Source organism: Notamacropus eugenii, chromosome 5 (genome assembly GCF_028372415.1).
Source record: "Notamacropus eugenii isolate mMacEug1 chromosome 5, mMacEug1.pri_v2, whole genome shotgun sequence".
Classification (NCBI taxonomy): Eukaryota; Metazoa; Chordata; class Mammalia; order Diprotodontia; family Macropodidae; genus Notamacropus; species Notamacropus eugenii.
In genome coordinates, this window is record NC_092876.1 from 298335269 (window position 1) to 298353884 (window position 18616).

General features: G+C 33.2%; 1 protein-coding gene across 15 annotated transcripts in view; it reads right to left on the minus strand.

Moving 5' to 3' along the window:
• R3HDM1 (R3H domain containing 1) overlaps positions 1 to 18616 on the minus strand; it is a 92601-nt gene that overhangs the window by 54697 nt on the left and 19288 nt on the right. For 7 of the 15 annotated variants that reach the window (XM_072613222.1, XM_072613220.1, XM_072613214.1 and 4 more), the window contains 9 exons: positions 12452 to 12560; positions 10495 to 10573; positions 5971 to 6030; positions 5744 to 5884; positions 2860 to 2968; positions 2680 to 2775; positions 2437 to 2474; positions 2304 to 2354; positions 1959 to 2185 (listed from right to left, as the gene is read on the minus strand). In XM_072613222.1, the coding sequence (XP_072469323.1) occupies positions 1959 to 2185; positions 2304 to 2354; positions 2437 to 2474; positions 2680 to 2775; positions 2860 to 2968; positions 5744 to 5884; positions 5971 to 6030; positions 10495 to 10573; positions 12452 to 12560 (910 nt within the window). Of the gene's footprint in view, positions 1 to 1958; positions 2186 to 2303; positions 2355 to 2436; positions 2475 to 2679; positions 2776 to 2859; positions 2969 to 5743; positions 5885 to 5970; positions 6031 to 7660; positions 8497 to 10494; positions 10574 to 12451; positions 12561 to 18616 lie in introns of those variants that run through there. The other 8 variants (XM_072613224.1, XM_072613221.1, XM_072613219.1 and 5 more) reach the window with 4 other exon arrangements.

Consider the following 18616-nt stretch of genomic DNA (forward strand, 5'->3'; position numbering starts at 1 on the left):
TAGTATTTTTCTGGATAGTGATATAATAATTATAAAAATTAGAATTTGAAGGTAGGAACAATGACATAAAACTAGAAGAATCTCAAAGGTTGAATCTAATCCCTACATTTTACAGAGAAAGAAACTGAGATCTAGAGTTACATAGGTGGAAAGTGGCAGAGCTAGAACTTGAATCCAAGTGTCTGACCTCAAATTTAGTGCATTTTCAGGCCCTCATTCCAAATCCAGTACTCTTATAGTGACACCACTAAGTAATTGTAATTGTTAATTATTACAGCCAAGCCATGTTTATCAATAGTGGTCATTATCCTATTAAAAATAATTTTTTCCTTTAATGAAAAATATTGTACTATATTTCTTTTGAAATAAAAAAAATTTACAGAAATTAGTTCTACAAAACACATGTTTGTCCTTTGCTGCTGAAGAAGACAACGCCATCAGAGAAATAATGACATGACTTGCACTTGACTTTGTTTTGAGTGAGGGAGGGCTGTGCAGGTCACCAGCCTCACTTCTCCTCCAGAGTCTTCTGAATCCAGCGACCAGATTTTCATCGGATGACTGGAGAAGACTCAGGATGAGGCAACTGGGGTTAAATGACTTGCCTAAGGTCACACAGCTATTGAGTGTCAAGTGTCTGAGGTGAGATTTGAACTCGGGTCCTCCTGACTCCTGTACTGGTGCTCTATGCACTGCACCACCTAGCTGCCCCTCTACAAAACATGTAGCATTTCAAGGTTCTTTTGCTGGTGACTTATTTAATTTTCCAGTTCAAATTGTGATGGATTTTTTTTGACTAGCACGTATTTATTGTATAATTAAGTTTTTTATGTAAAGAAACTCTTACCAATCTTAAACAGTATCTTTTCATGTACTCTACCATTAATGTATATTTATTTGTTTTCTGAAAGAAGACTTGGAAAGACAAGGTTCATTAAAATGAGCAATCTACAGTAATGGCCAAGTCAGGTCTTAGAAGCATTTTGTCATTTCCAAACACACAGGTCTGCCTCAGATCTTCAGCTGCAGAACTACATGTCTGGTCTAAACTGAATATCTGTCCAACACAGAATGATAGTTCTGCTAACTTTTGCAGAAATTTTTGTTCAAGAAGAAAGGCACGTGTAAGTACTTGACATGTGAGTGACTCAATGAAGTTGGAAGACAAAAAAGAGGGAGGGAAAATGGTTATGAGCCAATGTATCATTAAAAAAGGCGGGGGGGGGGGGGGGGGAGGGAAAACTGTTAGATTGCTTTGGTCATTCAGAATCTCACAAATCTCACAAAGCCTCGTACTAAATCTATACTTTCTACTTAGTCCAAGAAAACACAAATAATTTTCAACAACCTTTACTCATTTCAATTTAGATGAAAAAAGACACTGTAATTAAAAACCCAAACAATAATCTTCAGGGTTCACTGGAGAATTTAAAAAAAGAATAATACCAATATTTATTGTTCATTTGTTTCAGTCATGTTTGACTCTCTGTGACCCCATTTAGGGTACTCTTGGTCAAGATGCTGAAGTGATTTACTATTTCCTTCTTCAGCTCATTTTACAGATGAAGAAACTGAGGCAAACAGTGTACAGTGACTTGACTAGGGTCACATAGCCATTAAGTGCCCAAGGCAGGATTTCAGGCCTCATGCTCTATCAACTGTACCACCAAGCTGCCCCACTACTAATACGATCAATATCTTGTATTCTGGCTGAATGACCTGGCTGAACTCAGGCAACGGGGATGAATTTTCAAAGAAGTTTAACTTTAAACTCATTCCTTAAAATTAGACCACCTGAAGTTTTTTATTTTGAAAAATGGTTTAAAATCTGCCTGTGATATATGGAAAGAATTACTGCTTTTAGGAATATTTACATGCAATGATACACAGTAAGCCAAGATGTTAAATTACCAAGAAAGTTAGTATTTTGCTCCATAACTCTTTAGAGACATTTGTACCTGTTTTTGAAAGCCTGCCTATACTTTTGCTGCTTCCAGAGCTATCCCCTCTCGTCAGAACTGAAATTCCACTGAAGCTGCTGGCTTTGGTTACAGCTGGCTTCAAATTTCGGAGGGAACTATCAGAGTCTGTGCTGCTCCAGGGACGGGGCTCAGAGCACCTTAGCTCGTTCTCAGTGCTGCTCTGATGGCTGGTGGCTGATCTTCCAGATGCTTCTTTATTGACTCTGGAATTTGGAAAATGAACTTTGAAAACACACATAGCTTTTGAAAATGTAGAAAAAGGATGGCGAAACATGCATGGGTGATTTTTTTAAAAGAGTATTTAAAACAAGTGTCAAATACCTAAATATCTGGCGTCTTTGCTGCGTACTATTTGCTTCCTCCTCTTGGATTCTGTTGGAATTTTAAGACATTAATTGATTTCTCTCAACAGAATTCAAATAATGATTAAAAATGAATGCAATAACCTACTTACCTTTTGTCAGTGAGATAGCTCTCTGGGGAACACAGCGACTATAAAGAAAGGACAAAGGTAAAATGTGGAGTGCTGGTCAACTACACACTGTCTGTATACAGAAGAACCTCACAGATAACAAAGAAACACTCACTTTTTGAAGCTTTTGCTCAACAGTAGTGGGGAAGGTATAAAAGGGTTCTACAAATAAACAGCACAACTTTCAACATTTTGCATTAATAAGTTTATATTTAGTTTACGTACGTCTTGGGCAAATATTCTATCTCTAGCTCTCTGATATTCTTCTTCTCGCTCTTCTATAGATTTGCTTCTTCTGTCATCTTTTAATCGTATTCTCATCTAAATGAAAATAACAATAGTGAATATTTACACTGTGAAAATGAATGAATGCCATAGTTGGAAAAATGTTCTAATTACAGTTACCTGATTATCATCTTTGTCTAAACTAGAATTATCTCTTTTAAGGATATAACGTTTCTGAAAGTCTTCACCTTTATCATCCTTGATATGATCGTTAAATTTCTGATCTGGTCTAAAAAAGAAAAGAACAAAAAGCATGATAATGTAGATTAGCACTTAACAAAAAACACATCTCACAAACCACTTTAAAAAGTGTTCAATTTACAAAGAATTGTTATGTATAATCTTTATTTCTATAGTTTGTACCCTATCAGATTCTGGGTTACAGTAGAAAATTGTTGTTTCAAAAGTTAAAATTGTGACCAACTGTAATGGTTTGACAGAGAGGGCATATGTGCTACTGAGGGTCCGTAGAGGATGAATGATCTATCTTTCATTTGAATAAACATCTTTCATTTTTACCTGAGATACTCTTTTTCTACTCTCCTCAACAGAGATACAAAGAAAATTCTTAGTAAACTCTAAAGAACTATGTAAGTGTGAAAATTATTCCAATGCAAAAATCAATAGTCTTATAAAAGACTAAATAACTTGAGAAAACTTGTAATGAAACACATGTGAATATAAACTAAAAGAGTGAAAAATTGTAAAGATTTAATTAAAAAAACTAGAGTAAGGAATAGATCTTAATATAAACATGTCCAGAGGTGAAGGAAAAAAGAGGGTAAAAAAATGTTTCCTTAAGTCAACTGAGAAGAGCCATAAGTAGGTTCTCTTTAAATTATCAACTTTTTTATAGCTATAACAATAAAACTGTCATTAGTCATGTGATTTCTCAATATATACCTAGGGACAGGCTTTATAGCTGTATGGAGTTATATTTTTCTTTTTCTTCATAACTCAGGGATTTTATGTTTAAGTAAATATGCCCTAAAGTAAATCAAGTTGAACCATGTGCCTTGCAACTTCTCTAAGAGCAGCTGGGTTTCCATCCCAAGTAGCATTAGCAGGCATTTCAGCTAACCTTAAGACTGTCTTACCTCTTTCTTTTACAGGTGCCTGAATTTACTGCCCTGCAATCGCCAACTTCCCGCTCTACTGAGACACCCCAGTGTGCACTGGGCTGCTGACTTCCATAACACCACAGGTTCAACGCTGGAGCGGGGAATCTGCCTATGAGGAAAAGGCAAGTTTGTTTTTATTCATTGGAGCAGATCTCTAAGGTTTTCTGTTTTAAAACCTCCTTTATATCCCAGAAGATATAAAATAAGAATACAGTGTAACTTCAATGATTTGAAATTTCAGTTATCCACAATTATGTCAATGTTCCACACTACTTGAAATGCATGATATAAAATTTCCAATTAGGTAATTTCTTTTTTGGACTCAAATTAAAAAACCCTAAAACTTTCTAACATGAGTTATGACATTCAAATGACTGAGGTTACACTGTATTGAAAACCTTAGAGAATCATTAGTCTAAAGGTTAGTCAAAATGCCTGCTAATGAAGATGTATTTGGGCATCCAGGAACTTTTAGTAAAGTTGGAAGGTATTTGGTTAAAATAATTGTGGTTCACCTTTCGTGTGACTGCTCTTCAAGCTTATTCCCCTAACTCAATTCAAATTCTTTCTGGGTTTGGACATGACTGTAGTTACTAACTGATTGAGGTACAAAAAAGTCGTTGGGGAATAGGCAGGAAAAGCAATATATTTAAACAAAGCTAAAATATATAGGCTCTAAAGTAAAAAGGAACACCTTTCAAAACCATCCCTACTTTGTCAGTTTAGTTCTAATTGTGTTATGATTATGAAAAACAATGGATGATGATTTTTATTACATTCAATCTATACTTATCATAGATGAAGGACTTATTGTAAAGTGAAAAATTAATTTTCAAAACCCCAATTCAGTATCAGATAAATAGCCTGAGTAGGCTATAATCAAATGGGATATAAACAAATATAATATAACCATGGGCCCTGAAGTAAAGGATTCAAGGATGTCAGGGAAACAATATAGAAAAAAATCAGTGTTTTTAATACTTCTTTAAATCTATTCATGGTTACTATCATAAGATAGATGACTGGCAGCTAGATAAGTTGGTAGGATATTGCTAAGGACTCAAGTTTGTTGAGCTGATCAAAAAGATGTCTTCTGGGCCAGTCTTACATATAGTCATTCTGACAGGGTGACATAATTGAAGGAGACCTAGAAGAGTAGCTCTTTCTTTAAAATATCAATATTTCCTGGCTGCCACTCTACCATTTTTGCTGAACTCTTCTGTGAATTCAAGGATTTTCCTTAAGAGTTCACCTTATTCTTAAGATGCAAATGACAATCAGAAAAAGATGAAGCTTAATTTATAATAAAACTACTTAAGAATAACACCTTAGAAATGATGAACAACAATAATTTGGAGTAGAGAAAAGGACTTGAGCTAGTGATGGAAATGAGGGGTATCATGGAAGCAAGAGGAAGGATGGGCAGGAATGAAAGAGCAGGAGATGAAAAACAGATTTTTGCCCACTTGATACTTTTGCCTAAGCGTGTCTGTCTTATATATGTTGCTGTATTCTAATATCTCTCTGATTCTGGATACCAGAAGTAAAAAAAAAAATGACTCCTAATGGAGAGTCTTTGTGCATTTTTGAGTTATATACAACATTTAAATAGCAACTTCAAAGATATTAATTCATCACATAAATTTTTCATTCATCCGCCACATTTTAACTCAGGGAGGAACAATTTGTACTGGTGAAATAATTGATTTTTTTGTTATTCCTATAAGAGATCATTTAAATGTTAAATCAACTAAACTGACAAAGGAGTAGGAGAGGCTTATGTGAAAGGTGCTATAGGAAGAATTATCCCAGCAATATGCATAAAAACATTTGTCCAAATACACACACAGAGACGCAGAGACACACACTCTTTTAGCACTTACATTCTTGTATTGCTAGTTTTGTTCACTATGACTGACTTCCCACTCTGATCAACATTGTGGTCTAATCCAAAGTAAGCAGCTACTCTATGTAATAGCATCCTATGGTAAGATGTCATTGGGGGGAATTTTTTTCTTGGAGATCTAGAAATAAAAAAACCAAAACAAGTTTAGCAAAACAACAAAAATGGTGTTGGCAATTTCGTTTCTTTTAAAATTTCAGAACTTACTCATTATTACCAATGAAATCTAAAATTTCCTGTTCTAATTTCAGCAGCATCATTCTGTCCCTGAAAAACAAAATATAACAATTTTCATATGAAAGCTAAAATTGAAGCAATCACAAATGTCAGTGAATTTAAAGGATACATGGTTGACATATTTTCTTCTAAGAAATGAATTCTGGGGCTTGACCACCACAGGATTCCACAGCACTGGCTAGTTTTTCTAAAAGTCATCATTTAAAGAATGAAAACCTTAAGTTTTATTAATTTATTAGACTTGTACCACAGAAAGATTGAAATGAGGCAGAAATAAAAATAACATTTTCTCTTGCTTTTATGGTTAGGTAAAAGAAAGATAGTAAAAACAAATGATTATGTTTACATCACCATGCAGTACCACATGGAGCAAGAAACACACTATGGAATGCAAAGAACAGGAATGTTCCTCAGGGAATCAAGTACGAGGGCATTGAGCAGCACAGGGCAATGGCATCAGAAACATTTATTGCTTTAGCTAACTGTGAGGAAGGGGAAGTGGACTTGGTCCTCGTTTTTATGAAATCTGTACTTTTAATGCAGAGCTTTAGGTACTTTTTCTTTAAACAACACAAAGAACCCAATGAGAGCCATCCCCTTCAAGTAGGTAAAATAAATGAGAACCCTTGGGATCCTGCCTAAGTTCTTTCAGACTACTACGATATCAGTTAGTACTGAGTCTATACCTCCCTTAATGATACCCTAGCGGTCTAAAAAAGCAGTCATAGATTCCCAAAGGCCTCACTTTATGTACTAAGAATACAGCACTAGAGCAATCTTTTTGTAGTCACTAGAAATTTCATGTGTTACGACAAATACTTAATAAAAGACCAGTAAAATTAAAATTGAACATCCCTGGAAAACACTATAAAGAGAGAGAGAGAGAGAGAGAGAGAGAGAGAGAGAGTGTGTGTGTGTGTGTGTGTGTGTGTGTGTGTGTGTGTGTGATAGTAAACTTACAGAAAACTGCCAGATCAGCATATAGAACAGCTCTCCCTTTTATTTCTGCCTTTTTAGGCTATTAAAGCAAAGTTTATGATTTCTCAAACACATAAAGGTCTTACTAAACTCTTTTAATGGGTTATGTTTTACTGTTGTATTGATTCTTTTTATAAGTCAAAGGTAATGTCACACTTGCATTAGAATGCTCTTGAAACTTCCTGCAGATTTTAAATAGCTCTAAATATTTCTCTGATTTGGGATAGAGTTAATTTTCAAATAGGAGTATTTCCAAATATAAATCACAATAAGTCACTGATGTGATCAGGAAGAATAGTTAGCACACATTTATTTCTATACATGCAAAAAAGGTCTCAAATGTTAATCTCTTATCATTTTAGAGTAAGAAATGATCTTATATCTCACTTAAAAGTTAAGAAATGTGCTACTGCTGAGGCTTATGCCTTTCTATTCACCAACTGTTAACTCGGCTTTCCACTCTTAACTGAACAGTGAGAAGTAAGTTTCTCCCGAGATGATTGCTGTGAAAATCAAGTAAAGTCAAGCAATATTTATTAAGAACCTACTATGTGCCAAACCTTGCGTTAAATGCAGTGCTAAGTCAATCATTTGTGATGCAAAATCCCACACATAATTTTCTCCATCCCAAAACACATTTGAAAGTTCAGATTCTTCTTGGTAGAAAATAAAATATGAATACCTGGTGGTTTCAATCCCAAGGGAGGATATTTGGCAATTCTATAGAAGGTTATTTTATTCTCTCTCTCTTTTTAAAGAGAAGTTTTAGAATTCTGTCTCACAAGGTTGTCACATGTTGTCACAAATGAAGACATTTTCACAACTATAAATTCACCTTGTTTTCTCAGGTTTTCCATTTGGCAATGGTATATTTAAGATAGTTTTCTGTGTTTGAGTCTGAAATGCAGGACAGATTAAGTTTTCCTTTGTGGGTTATAATCTAGAAGGAATTTTGTTTTCCTGTAAGAATGAAAATGAAATCGAAAAGTCCTAACAGACCTAATTCATATCCAGGTCTGCTACTAGATTAATTAGGCTCAGGTTTATAATTCCATTACTGTCCTAATCATGTTTTTTTTCTTCCAATTTCTCTATGTACTTTAAAGTTTTACAATGTTCATTTCACTGTGCTCAGTATTTTTAACATGCTAACATTAGTGACTAAGGCCCAGAGTCTTGTCTAAGCTCACAAATGCTGATTTTACTGAAAAGAACTTTATAAAAGGTCTTAATGAAAAGCTATTTATAACTCCTGATGAACATCATTCAAAACAGGTTCACTTTAAAAATTATTCAAAGGAAAAATTTTAAGTTACTCATCTACATCTATATTACTTGTTTATAAAAGAAAGACTAAAAATAATGGATCAGATCCCATTACAAAGTAAAGCAATGCCTGGGAGTAAACTGACCACTATTAAAGTTTTATCAAATATTTAACTGCTAGGATTCGAGTCACTATGCCAGAACTAATAAATCATTAGGTACATGAAGTGTGCGTGTGTGTGTGTGTATGTGTGTATATATATATATATATATATATATATATATATATATATATATATATATATATATATATTCTTCTTCCTGCCCACCCAGAAAGATCCTTGGTCATCTCCCCCCAATAATAAAAAATGTAAATTAATTTTAATATTAGCCTAAAGCAATTATAATTAGGATAGTTCTGCCACTGAAAGAAGAAACTACGTATCACAAAACTTTCTAACAATCGAACACTAATGACTCTAGAATTATTCAATATTTGCAATAAGCCATACCATGGTGTGCTTTCAGCATGATAGTAAGTAAAATAAGGCATTTCAAAAATTAAGGTATCTAAATGGAAGCAAAAGGCTATTGTTTTTCTACAGTTAAGTAGAATTTCTTGGACATACACAATGATTAAAAAATGTACTTTTTTTTTTTTTATTAGCATGTGTATTTCCTAGTAAAGTTACTGATAACCATTTGTGAGGCTAAAGAGTTTATCAGTTGCTATTGCAACAGGATCTAGAAAAAGTTTTTTGCTGGTTGCTTAAAAAAATATGCATCAGATGACTTTCAATTTAATTTATAATCATTGGATTAGATTCACTTACTCACTGGTCTAAGGATGGAAAAAATCAGATTTGATACTCTAATGTGGGAAATTAAAAACAAAACTTTTTTTGATAATTTTTTAATATACAAGAAAATCTATGCATTCTATATTTATGTTACAAATGTTTTAAGGATAAAAATGCATTTTAATGCCACAAAGGTTGTAAACTTACCCAATATTACACCTTGTGGTTAAAGTTAGATCTTAAAAAAAATCAGCAGAAGCTCTTAACATATTATTAAGTTAGAACTGTGACAAATCACTATTCATGCTTAAATGGAAGATTGTTTATAAAGCAAGTAGATGAATAAACTTTCTGTCTTCCCCCCATTAGATTTAATATTTGCCACAATTTCCTGTCTGATGCTGATATAGGCCATATTTTATATGTTAGCTGTGAAATATATATTCATCCTTAGGCTAATCAATCAAAAGCATTTATTAATATTATGCACCAGGCAATTAAATATCTGTATTGATAGAGAAAAGCAGAGACGTGGATAAACCAAAATGAATTGCTATCTGGCTTTGAAATGTTTTACGCTTACATTTACACATGAGTGGATATGATTTTCTAGGCATTTTGGCCTTTGGCTTAAGTCTTCCTTTTTGTCCATGTTATAAGTAGATATCACCCCTTAGATAGATGCAAAACACCAAGTTATATAGAACTGTCTATTATCTCACTCTACAAATTTGTCATTTTTCTTACTCCTAGCTTCCATGTGATGACAAAAATTATTTGTTTGAAAGGCCTTCCCTATTGGACTTTGGGCTATAAAGTCAAGCAAAAATAAACAATAACAATCCTCTATAGAAAAGAAGTATAAATTAGTATAAATGATAAATATGAATTATAATTTCAAAACAAGTCTACTCAAAAGTTAATTCTCAAGACAAGGAATTGATGATATTCTGGTATAGATGTCAAAATGTAATTTTGCTGTAATATATTCTAAACATCTAGGAATTTAAACACCAAACAACTAAAAATGGCAGAAATATTCTCAATTTGATGAAAACATTTACCTAAACAGCCCTTATAACAAAAAACCTCAGAAAGAAAATCACAAAAGCATTATGTTTAAAACATAAAAGTCAATTTTAAGAAATATTTTACATTTTATAACATTTGATGCAGCAGAGTATGTTACGGTAAAGCAAAATTGTATCTTTCATAATCAATCAAATGTATCTTCAACAATGAAACTAAGGGTTAAGTATCATGGTGAAAAACATTATCAAAATACATTTACATAATATCCATACTGAACATTATCTCAGTTATCAGAAACAACTGTTCAACCCTCATTTAAGTCTCTAGCTGTACTTATAACACTCAATAGTCAAGACAGAAAAGCAAGATTACGGCACACTGGAAGTGATGTCATTGAAACCTTTGTATTCATTTTTACCTGGGATTGTTTTTTAATGTATTTACTAAAAATTCATGTAGATCTATGCCAGTTGAATCTGTGTATTCTTGACTGGAATCTAAAAAACAACAACACAAAAACCCAGTATAAAGTTGCTTGAATTATCTTTTTGTCCTTATATATATGATGTTCATCTTAATTTTACTGGATAAAAATGATGTTCCTCACATAGAAAAACTGATAAACTAGGAAAGGGGAACACTAAAACTAATTTAGACCAACACAATTCTTTCATATAATTTCTGCCAATATCAATTTATATAAGTTACACAATCTAATCTAACAAGTAACCATTTAACATATTTTCTGAGTTTGTGAAAAATCCTAATATGTACTTACCACTCTCCTCATGCTCAACATGTCTTCCTTAAAAGAAAAATTCCAAATAATTTAGACTTAAAGATTTCCATTAGAAAAGAAAATGCTTAGTTCAGTTTCATTGGTGTTACTATAGACATAGAATTTTTGTGTAGTTTAAGAACACGAATTTTAATTGTGGGGAGAGAAAAATAATTCTAGGTTCCGTCTATGCGAAAAAAAAAAATAAAACACACATTTCATCCAGGGTATGTATATCATAACTCACTGGCCAAACTGTTTTAAAGTACTCGTGCTTACTTGTTTCTTTTCAACATGCTCAGGCTTCCAAATGCTGACTGGGTTGACAGTAACAACGTGTGTATATGTATGTATATATATACACACACACACATTTTTTAAAAATCACATGGAAGGCACACTTAACACTGTAGTGTTAAATCCTTCAAAACTTAATCTTGAACCAAAATCAGTAGAAAACTCTTAATGGCTTTTTTGCAATTTAATAGCGACTAGCATAATATGAGGGCTCCAAAATATCAAAGGGTGATAGTGACAGTTAAAAGACTATTGTACATTTCTTGCAAGTGAAAAAGTAAAAAGTACATAAAAATCATGACAAAGTAATAGCAGGAACAGATTAAAAGTAATTAAAATCCTAAGTGGTTCTACATAGTTGAAGTGGACAATACTTCTTGCTTAATTAAAAATGTCAATAAAGATAATTATTTTGTATTAAGATACACTTTTTGGATTAATGTGGTTACTTCATGTTTCTTTTACACTAATTTCTTCCAGGGTCCATTTAAAAATAATTTGTTTACAAACCAAACTATCATTTGATTTTTGGTAAACATTAACTAATATTCTATCTTCTCTGCAAGTGCATAATTTTTTTTAGAATCATAGATCTTAGAAAATTTTAATGAATTTATCAAAAAACGTACCTTCACCTTTTTCAAATAAAATGTAGTCCTGGAAATTTTATTTTATACTTTTAGGGGATCATATCTCTACAACATTTCCAGAGCATTAGAAGATTTCTTTGTAAATATTTTATAAACTGATTTGTGAATTTATCTTCTTGGATGAACATTTTCTTTATATAATGCTTCCTACTAGTTTGGTGATTAATCAGTGAAAGACTTAGGCCCAAATTTTTAAGTTAAATGTTAAAATTTATTTCAAGTTTCTTGTAAGGATTTTAACACATCACACTCAAGAACGTAATATTTTGGGTCATATTTTTCAGAAGGGAAAGTTTTACTAATTCAGGCTCCTTACAATCTTTTACACATTTGTTTCTCTTGAATTTGTGCTTCTGATATTAAAGATTTGTATAGTAATATTCTGAGGAAGAATGCACAAAATGTCGATTTAAATAGTTCAATACGAAGACACCAAAGACCAGGAAACACGACCTGCTACCATTATCACACTGGCTGTGCCTCTTAGTGTTATTGCTGTTTTCTTTGAAAAAAGTTCTGCTGGATTTGAGTACAGTTCAATTATCTGCTATAATGATTTTATTACTTATACAACTCACATGGGCTTTGACCTGGCATAAATAAAATGCAACTCAGAAACAACAACAAAAAAAAACAACTAAATTGCAAACCTCTTGATAACATTTTTCTGGGCAACTTATCGCCTTTTTCAGCTTCATCTTTGGAGGGTTTCTCATCTTTTTCAAATGATTGTGTTAACTGGATCTGGATTTTCTCCTGCTGAAAGATGAGATAAGTTATTTGTTAAAAACTAACAAGCTTAGCTACTACATAATTTCTATTTTAATTTTTGAGTAGTCCAAACTAGTCTGGATTTTTTAGAAAAAGGTCTTCTTCTTCTGAGGAAAAGGAAATATATTCCCCTTCCCAAAAGTCAACATATAAACACACAACATTATCAGATATATAAGTATGCATGAGAGATATCAAAGTTAATACTGTAAAATATTTTAGTTTGTATTGTAAAACTTAGTTTATGACAAATTATATACCATATATTTGTCAAATTAACGATTTAGACAATTTTAACCCCTTAGAGTATGCTAGCAAAGAGCTTCAATTCTGTCTAGTATCAGTAGGGCATGTACAAAAAAAGAATAAAAAATACCATTGATAACAAGGTTACACAGCATAGTAAATAAAGGGCTGATTTTGCAGTAAGAAAACTTGGATTCAAGTACCACATCAGGGATATACTAGATGCCTGATCACTTAATCTCTTAGTGCCCCAGGCCATGCTCTCACACTCTAAGTTACAGAACAGTTGCCAATCTAATATTGGCAGAATAAATTTCCTCACTAAGAATTTTCTACAATAAAATGAGAGTTCTGGACCAAAAATAAATAATGATTTAAAATAACAACAATCAAGTCATATTAATACCCCAAGATGACCAACGGACAAAATCTTATCCAAAGCCAAATATAAATGATGAATTATCTGGTATAAGTAATAAGCTATGAGGAATTTCCATATCACTTATTTCAATTTGCAAAGAGAAGAAACATGACTAGAGTCTGGAAAGGCTCCACAACATTGTTTTTCTTTTTCATCCCACTTAGTTTGTTTTCAGTTTTTGGTTTTCAATTTTCACCTAATCAATCAAGCATCTTTTGAATGTCTACTAAGTACTATAGACACAATACCAAACAAGAAATGACTCTGCTCTTATGGAGCTTACATTCTATAAGGGGTGTGTGTATGTGTGTGTATTATGTATAACACAGGCACATACAATTATATACAAAATAAGCCTAAACATATATATACAAAATAAATCTAATTAAGAGATAATTTTGGTAGTGGAGCCACTAGCAGCTTGGAGGGAAAGAGATAAGGGAAGGTCCTTTTTTTGGTAGTGTCACCTGAGCTGAGCTTTCAATCAACTAAGGGCTCTACGAGACCAACGAGAACAGACATTACATTCCAGGTATGGATTATTGCAAGATGCAAGGGGCTGAATTAGAGCGGTGGTCATAACAGTGGAGAGAAATGAATTATTTTGAGAAACGAATACATCAAAGTTTACTTCTCTACTACTGGCTGCAGGCACCACCTTTTTTCTAATCACCCAGGCTTGCAACCTTGTGTCATTCTTAACCTCTCTCCCTCTCAGACTTTATGTCCTACCTGTTGTTGCCAAGCCATTCAGTTTTTACCCTCATAGTATCTCTCAAATATTTCTCCTTCTTACATAGCAGCAAGCTTGGTGCAGGCCCTTACATCTCCTGCCTGGACCACTGCATAGAGCCTTCTGGTTGGTCTCCCCTCCTGCAGTCTCTCGTCACTCTGATCTATTTACCACTCTGCTTGACAAAATGATCTTTCTGAAGTGAAATCCTGATCATGTCAACCCATCTCAATAAATTCCAGTTTTTTCCTCTTGTCTCCAGTTATCAAATACATACAAAATCCTATTTGTATTTTGAAGCTCTTTGCAATATTGCCTCTTTAGACTTCTTATACTTTACCCCATGTACTCTATCATTCAGGAACAACAGCCTTCTTGCTTTTTCTCAAATATGATACTGGATTTTCTGACTCAGTGCCTTCACAATGACTATCCTCTGGCCTGGGATGCTCTTTCTCCTTACATCTGCCTATGGGCTTCTTTGGTTTCCTTCAAGACACAACTCAAATTCCGCTTTGCAAGAGGACTTTCCATTCTCTTCCTCCACTCCACCCCATCATGGCCCCCAAGGGCCTTTCCCTCTTATATCAGGTTTAATTTCTTCTCTCTATATATGTTGCATGTCCATAGATACTTGTATAATGCTTATTTTTTCTTCCATTAGGACATGGGCTCTTTGAAGAGAGAAACCATGTTTTTCACTTTGCATCCCCAGCACATAGTATAGTGCTTGGCACATAGAAGTGCTTAGTAAATGTTAGTTTACTGAGTAATTAAGCAGTCAAGTATACATTTGTTATTACTTTAAAAACTGTTTTAAAAGCAATTTTATTGTATGTATTTAACTAGAAGTAGCTTCTCACCAGGAACTCCCTATATTAATGAAATCTAATGAAGTCTAGTGTCTATCCCTAGTTAATTAAAAAATAAAAGCATACAAAATTAATTTACATATCATGGGCATTTGGATACATAGGACAAGGGTTTGAAATCTGGCTTTCCTATTTACTACCTGAACAAGTCATTTAACTTCTTTGGATCCAAGTATCTAGACTTATAAAATAAGGTCTTATTTTCAGATGACTTCTGAAGCTTTTTCTATCTCTAAATCATATAGCCCCACATTCTGGAAAGTTGAAGAGGAAATGATTTCATTCAGTCAGGAAAAATGATGAAGAGAATGGAAGCAATTATTCAGATTACCATTCCTGAAGAAAAGTCTTTTTTTTTTTAAATCTGAATTAACTTTGGCTGTTTATATTGATCAGATTTCCAGAAAACATGCCCAACCTGCTTTGTTTTGTTTGCTCCAAGAAATCAATACTAAAGAGGAAAAGGGATTTTGTGCTCTTAACTCAGAATAAGCAGTCCACATATTAAACGGGACTTAAAAAAAAATCCAACTTTACAAAATCAATTCTCATATTGGATCTTCATATCAACAATTCTCTGCTTCTTGCTTTCATTATCCTATTCTGCCACATCTACAATTTTCCCACAAATCTGTCTAAAGTGGTATAATAAATTCTATGTACTGATAATTTTCACCAAAATAAACAATATTTTGTTTCTTTTCCCTTGAAGATACTGTCACTTTTAGATGATTTAATCATTTGATACTTTCCCCTTATTTTTTTTTTGAGGAATATCTCTTAAATTAGGTCTAGAGTTGATTTTCAAGTTAGTCATTTTACAAAAAGTAAAATTTTCATGATTCTTACCTATCTACTTATTCACCAATAAGCCCATTTCATAAGTACAATCCCACCAAATCCAGCAAAAGGAAAAAAAAGTTTTTACATGATGACAATCTCATGTACGTCCTTTAGACTTTTCTACCAAGTATTTCTTCTATATTTTTGTATCCTAAGAAAATGTGAAGTATAATTTAGAAGCTTAATCTTAATACTTCAGCAGTTTTAAGAATGATTATAACTGGAATTCTAAGTGCACATCAACTAGAAGTCTGAAATTACTTCATTAAAAAAATATAGAATTGACATTCTAGTATATAGTAAAGTTACTTTTTTCTCCCATGTCACAAACTATAAATCTCTTAAATGCATTTGAACTTTTCAGATCTTTAGTTATGCAATCTTTTAAAAAAATCAGTTTTCCATGACAAGTGAATTAGGAAAGTATTTAGCAGAGTATCTTTCATAGAAGGTCATTTCACTAGGATTACTTAATGAGCTTTTTTACATGCCATCTACAGGTTCACTTATGGTTTTCTTTAAGTTGTTCCAGAATAAAGAAGATGAGGACACAGAGGTAAAAGTGGGCTGCTCTCCAAGAATGAAGGACTTTCAGCACTACTAAAAGGACTTCTGGAAGAAGTCTGAAACACAACCACTGTCTTCAGAGTCATTCAAACAGCTTCATTTGTTTCACCATATGTTTCAAGTTTGATAGAGCATAAGTAAGAAAATTGTGACTGCTGAATAGCAATAAATGTGCTACAATCACATATGTACTCAAATACCTGAGAGGTTTTTTTAAAATTTAAATTTTCATTTAAGTTAACATGTTTAAAACAGATTGTGCCAACTATTTTCATTATCTGAAAAACTTCTAAACCTTTTGGTAAAAAGCTCTGACTGAATAAAGTGAAATACTGCTCTAGGAGGTCTCCAGATGGCTTTACTAGATGAATGATTTTTATTTCCGAATTTTCTCTTTCTTGGACAAAGCTCAGATTAGGAACCTGAGAAAATTTAACAACTTAATATTTATTCATTGCTTACTGTACTGGGGATACAAAGACAAAAAGAGGAAGAAAGGAAAAGAAAACACAAAGGAAAGAAGGAAAGAAATGGAAGGATGAGGGAAAAGAAGAAAAAGAAGAAAGAAAATGCATTCTTATTCTCAAGGGGCTTGTGTTCTATAAGTGGATAGCATATACGTAGGTAAATAAGTACAATATAATTTGGTGGGAGAGAGCTAATAATCTGGTTTCATGTATAAAGTGATATATGAGCTGAAAAAAAGTAAGGAGTATCAAAAATGGAAATAATGGAGATATACTCCAGGTTTGTAGAGACCACTACAAAACAACAGGAGAAGGAAGGCTCAGTTAGGGCAAGAATTTTGTGGGTTTGTTGAATGTCAGAGGATCAAGGTATAAGAAATAAGTCCAGAAAGGGAGGCTGCACCCAAATTGTGGAGGGCTTTTAATGCAACATTGAGGAAATGTATTTTATACTAGAGACAATAAGCAATTACTAAAAATTTTTGAGTGGAGGAATGATATGGCCAGACCTGGGACATAGGAAGATTATTTCCATAGCTGTATGAAAGATGTACTGAAGAAGTAAGAGACTGAAAACTATTAGACCAATTAGGAGGCTCTTACTGTAGCCCATGTGATGTGGGCCTGAAGGAAACTAAAGTTGTGTGAGTGAAGAAGTGTGGAGGTAGAACTGATAGGAGGATGTAACTTAGATGGTTATAAGATAACGAATTTTCAACCACTACGTACACATTTCGTCCTCATGGAGATACACAGATGTCATTATCTTATATAGTAGGGACTGATTATTCTCACTTCCAAGAAAGCTTTACTTACTTTTACTATTCACTGCTTTAAGTGATAAACTGCATTTTGTCATACTTTCATGATAACACAAAAACAACTGACACTGGATAATAATGTTCTTTCTTGGGCAACGTTTTTATTTAGGGGTAAAGTCCATCTACTACTGACTTGACTGTGACAAAATAATACTCCTTTTAAAGTAATTTAACTTTTAAAATATTGCTAGAAAATACTCCAAAAATGTGCCAAAAGAAGCAAATATAAATCTATCAACTCTAATGAATATCACCAAATTTTATTCTGAAAAAATATAAATGAATGAATGTAAACACACTTTGCTTATCTGAAAGTTCACATCTTATTATAATAGTAACGTTTCAAAGATGGCATCTCTAAGACTGACAAGAGTGACTGGGTAGTTTAATAATAATAATGACAAAATAAGAGCTAGTATTTATATAGCGTTTTAAGGTTTGCAAAGCGCTTCACAAATATGATCTTATTTTAACTTCACAAGAACTCGGGGTATAATTATCATCCCCATTTGATAGAGGAGGCAACTGAGGCAGATAGAAGTTAAGTGATTTGCACAGGTTCATGAAGCTAGTAAATGTGTGAGGCTGAATTTGAACTTAGGCATTTCTAATTCTTGGTCCAGTGTTCTATCTACTAGCTACCTATTAGTTGTTTGTCTCAGAGGAATAATGGATCTGTGATTAGCCAAAAAGCTGTATCCTTTTTGACCAATTACACACACCTGCAGTATAGATATCTAGTGCTAGAGGGATGTGTCATCATGGAACATTGGCTTTATCTGCATCAATCTTCAACCAACGATGATAATCAGTTACAAAGAAAACTATGTTTCATCTAATTGTTTAACTCCAGGGAACAGAGTTAAATTCTATAGATCAAGTAACTAAGGAAAAAAGGAAGGTAAGGAGGAACAAAGAAGTGGAATTCTTAAAAAACAAAATCAAATTCTGTAGCCAGTGTTCCATATAGGAAACTACCTAAATTGGCTGTCCACTAGATAAAAGGCAGTTTGGCCTAGCAGTCTGAGAGCCTTGACTGAGAGTCAGTAAGATCCAGGTTCAAGTCCTACTTCT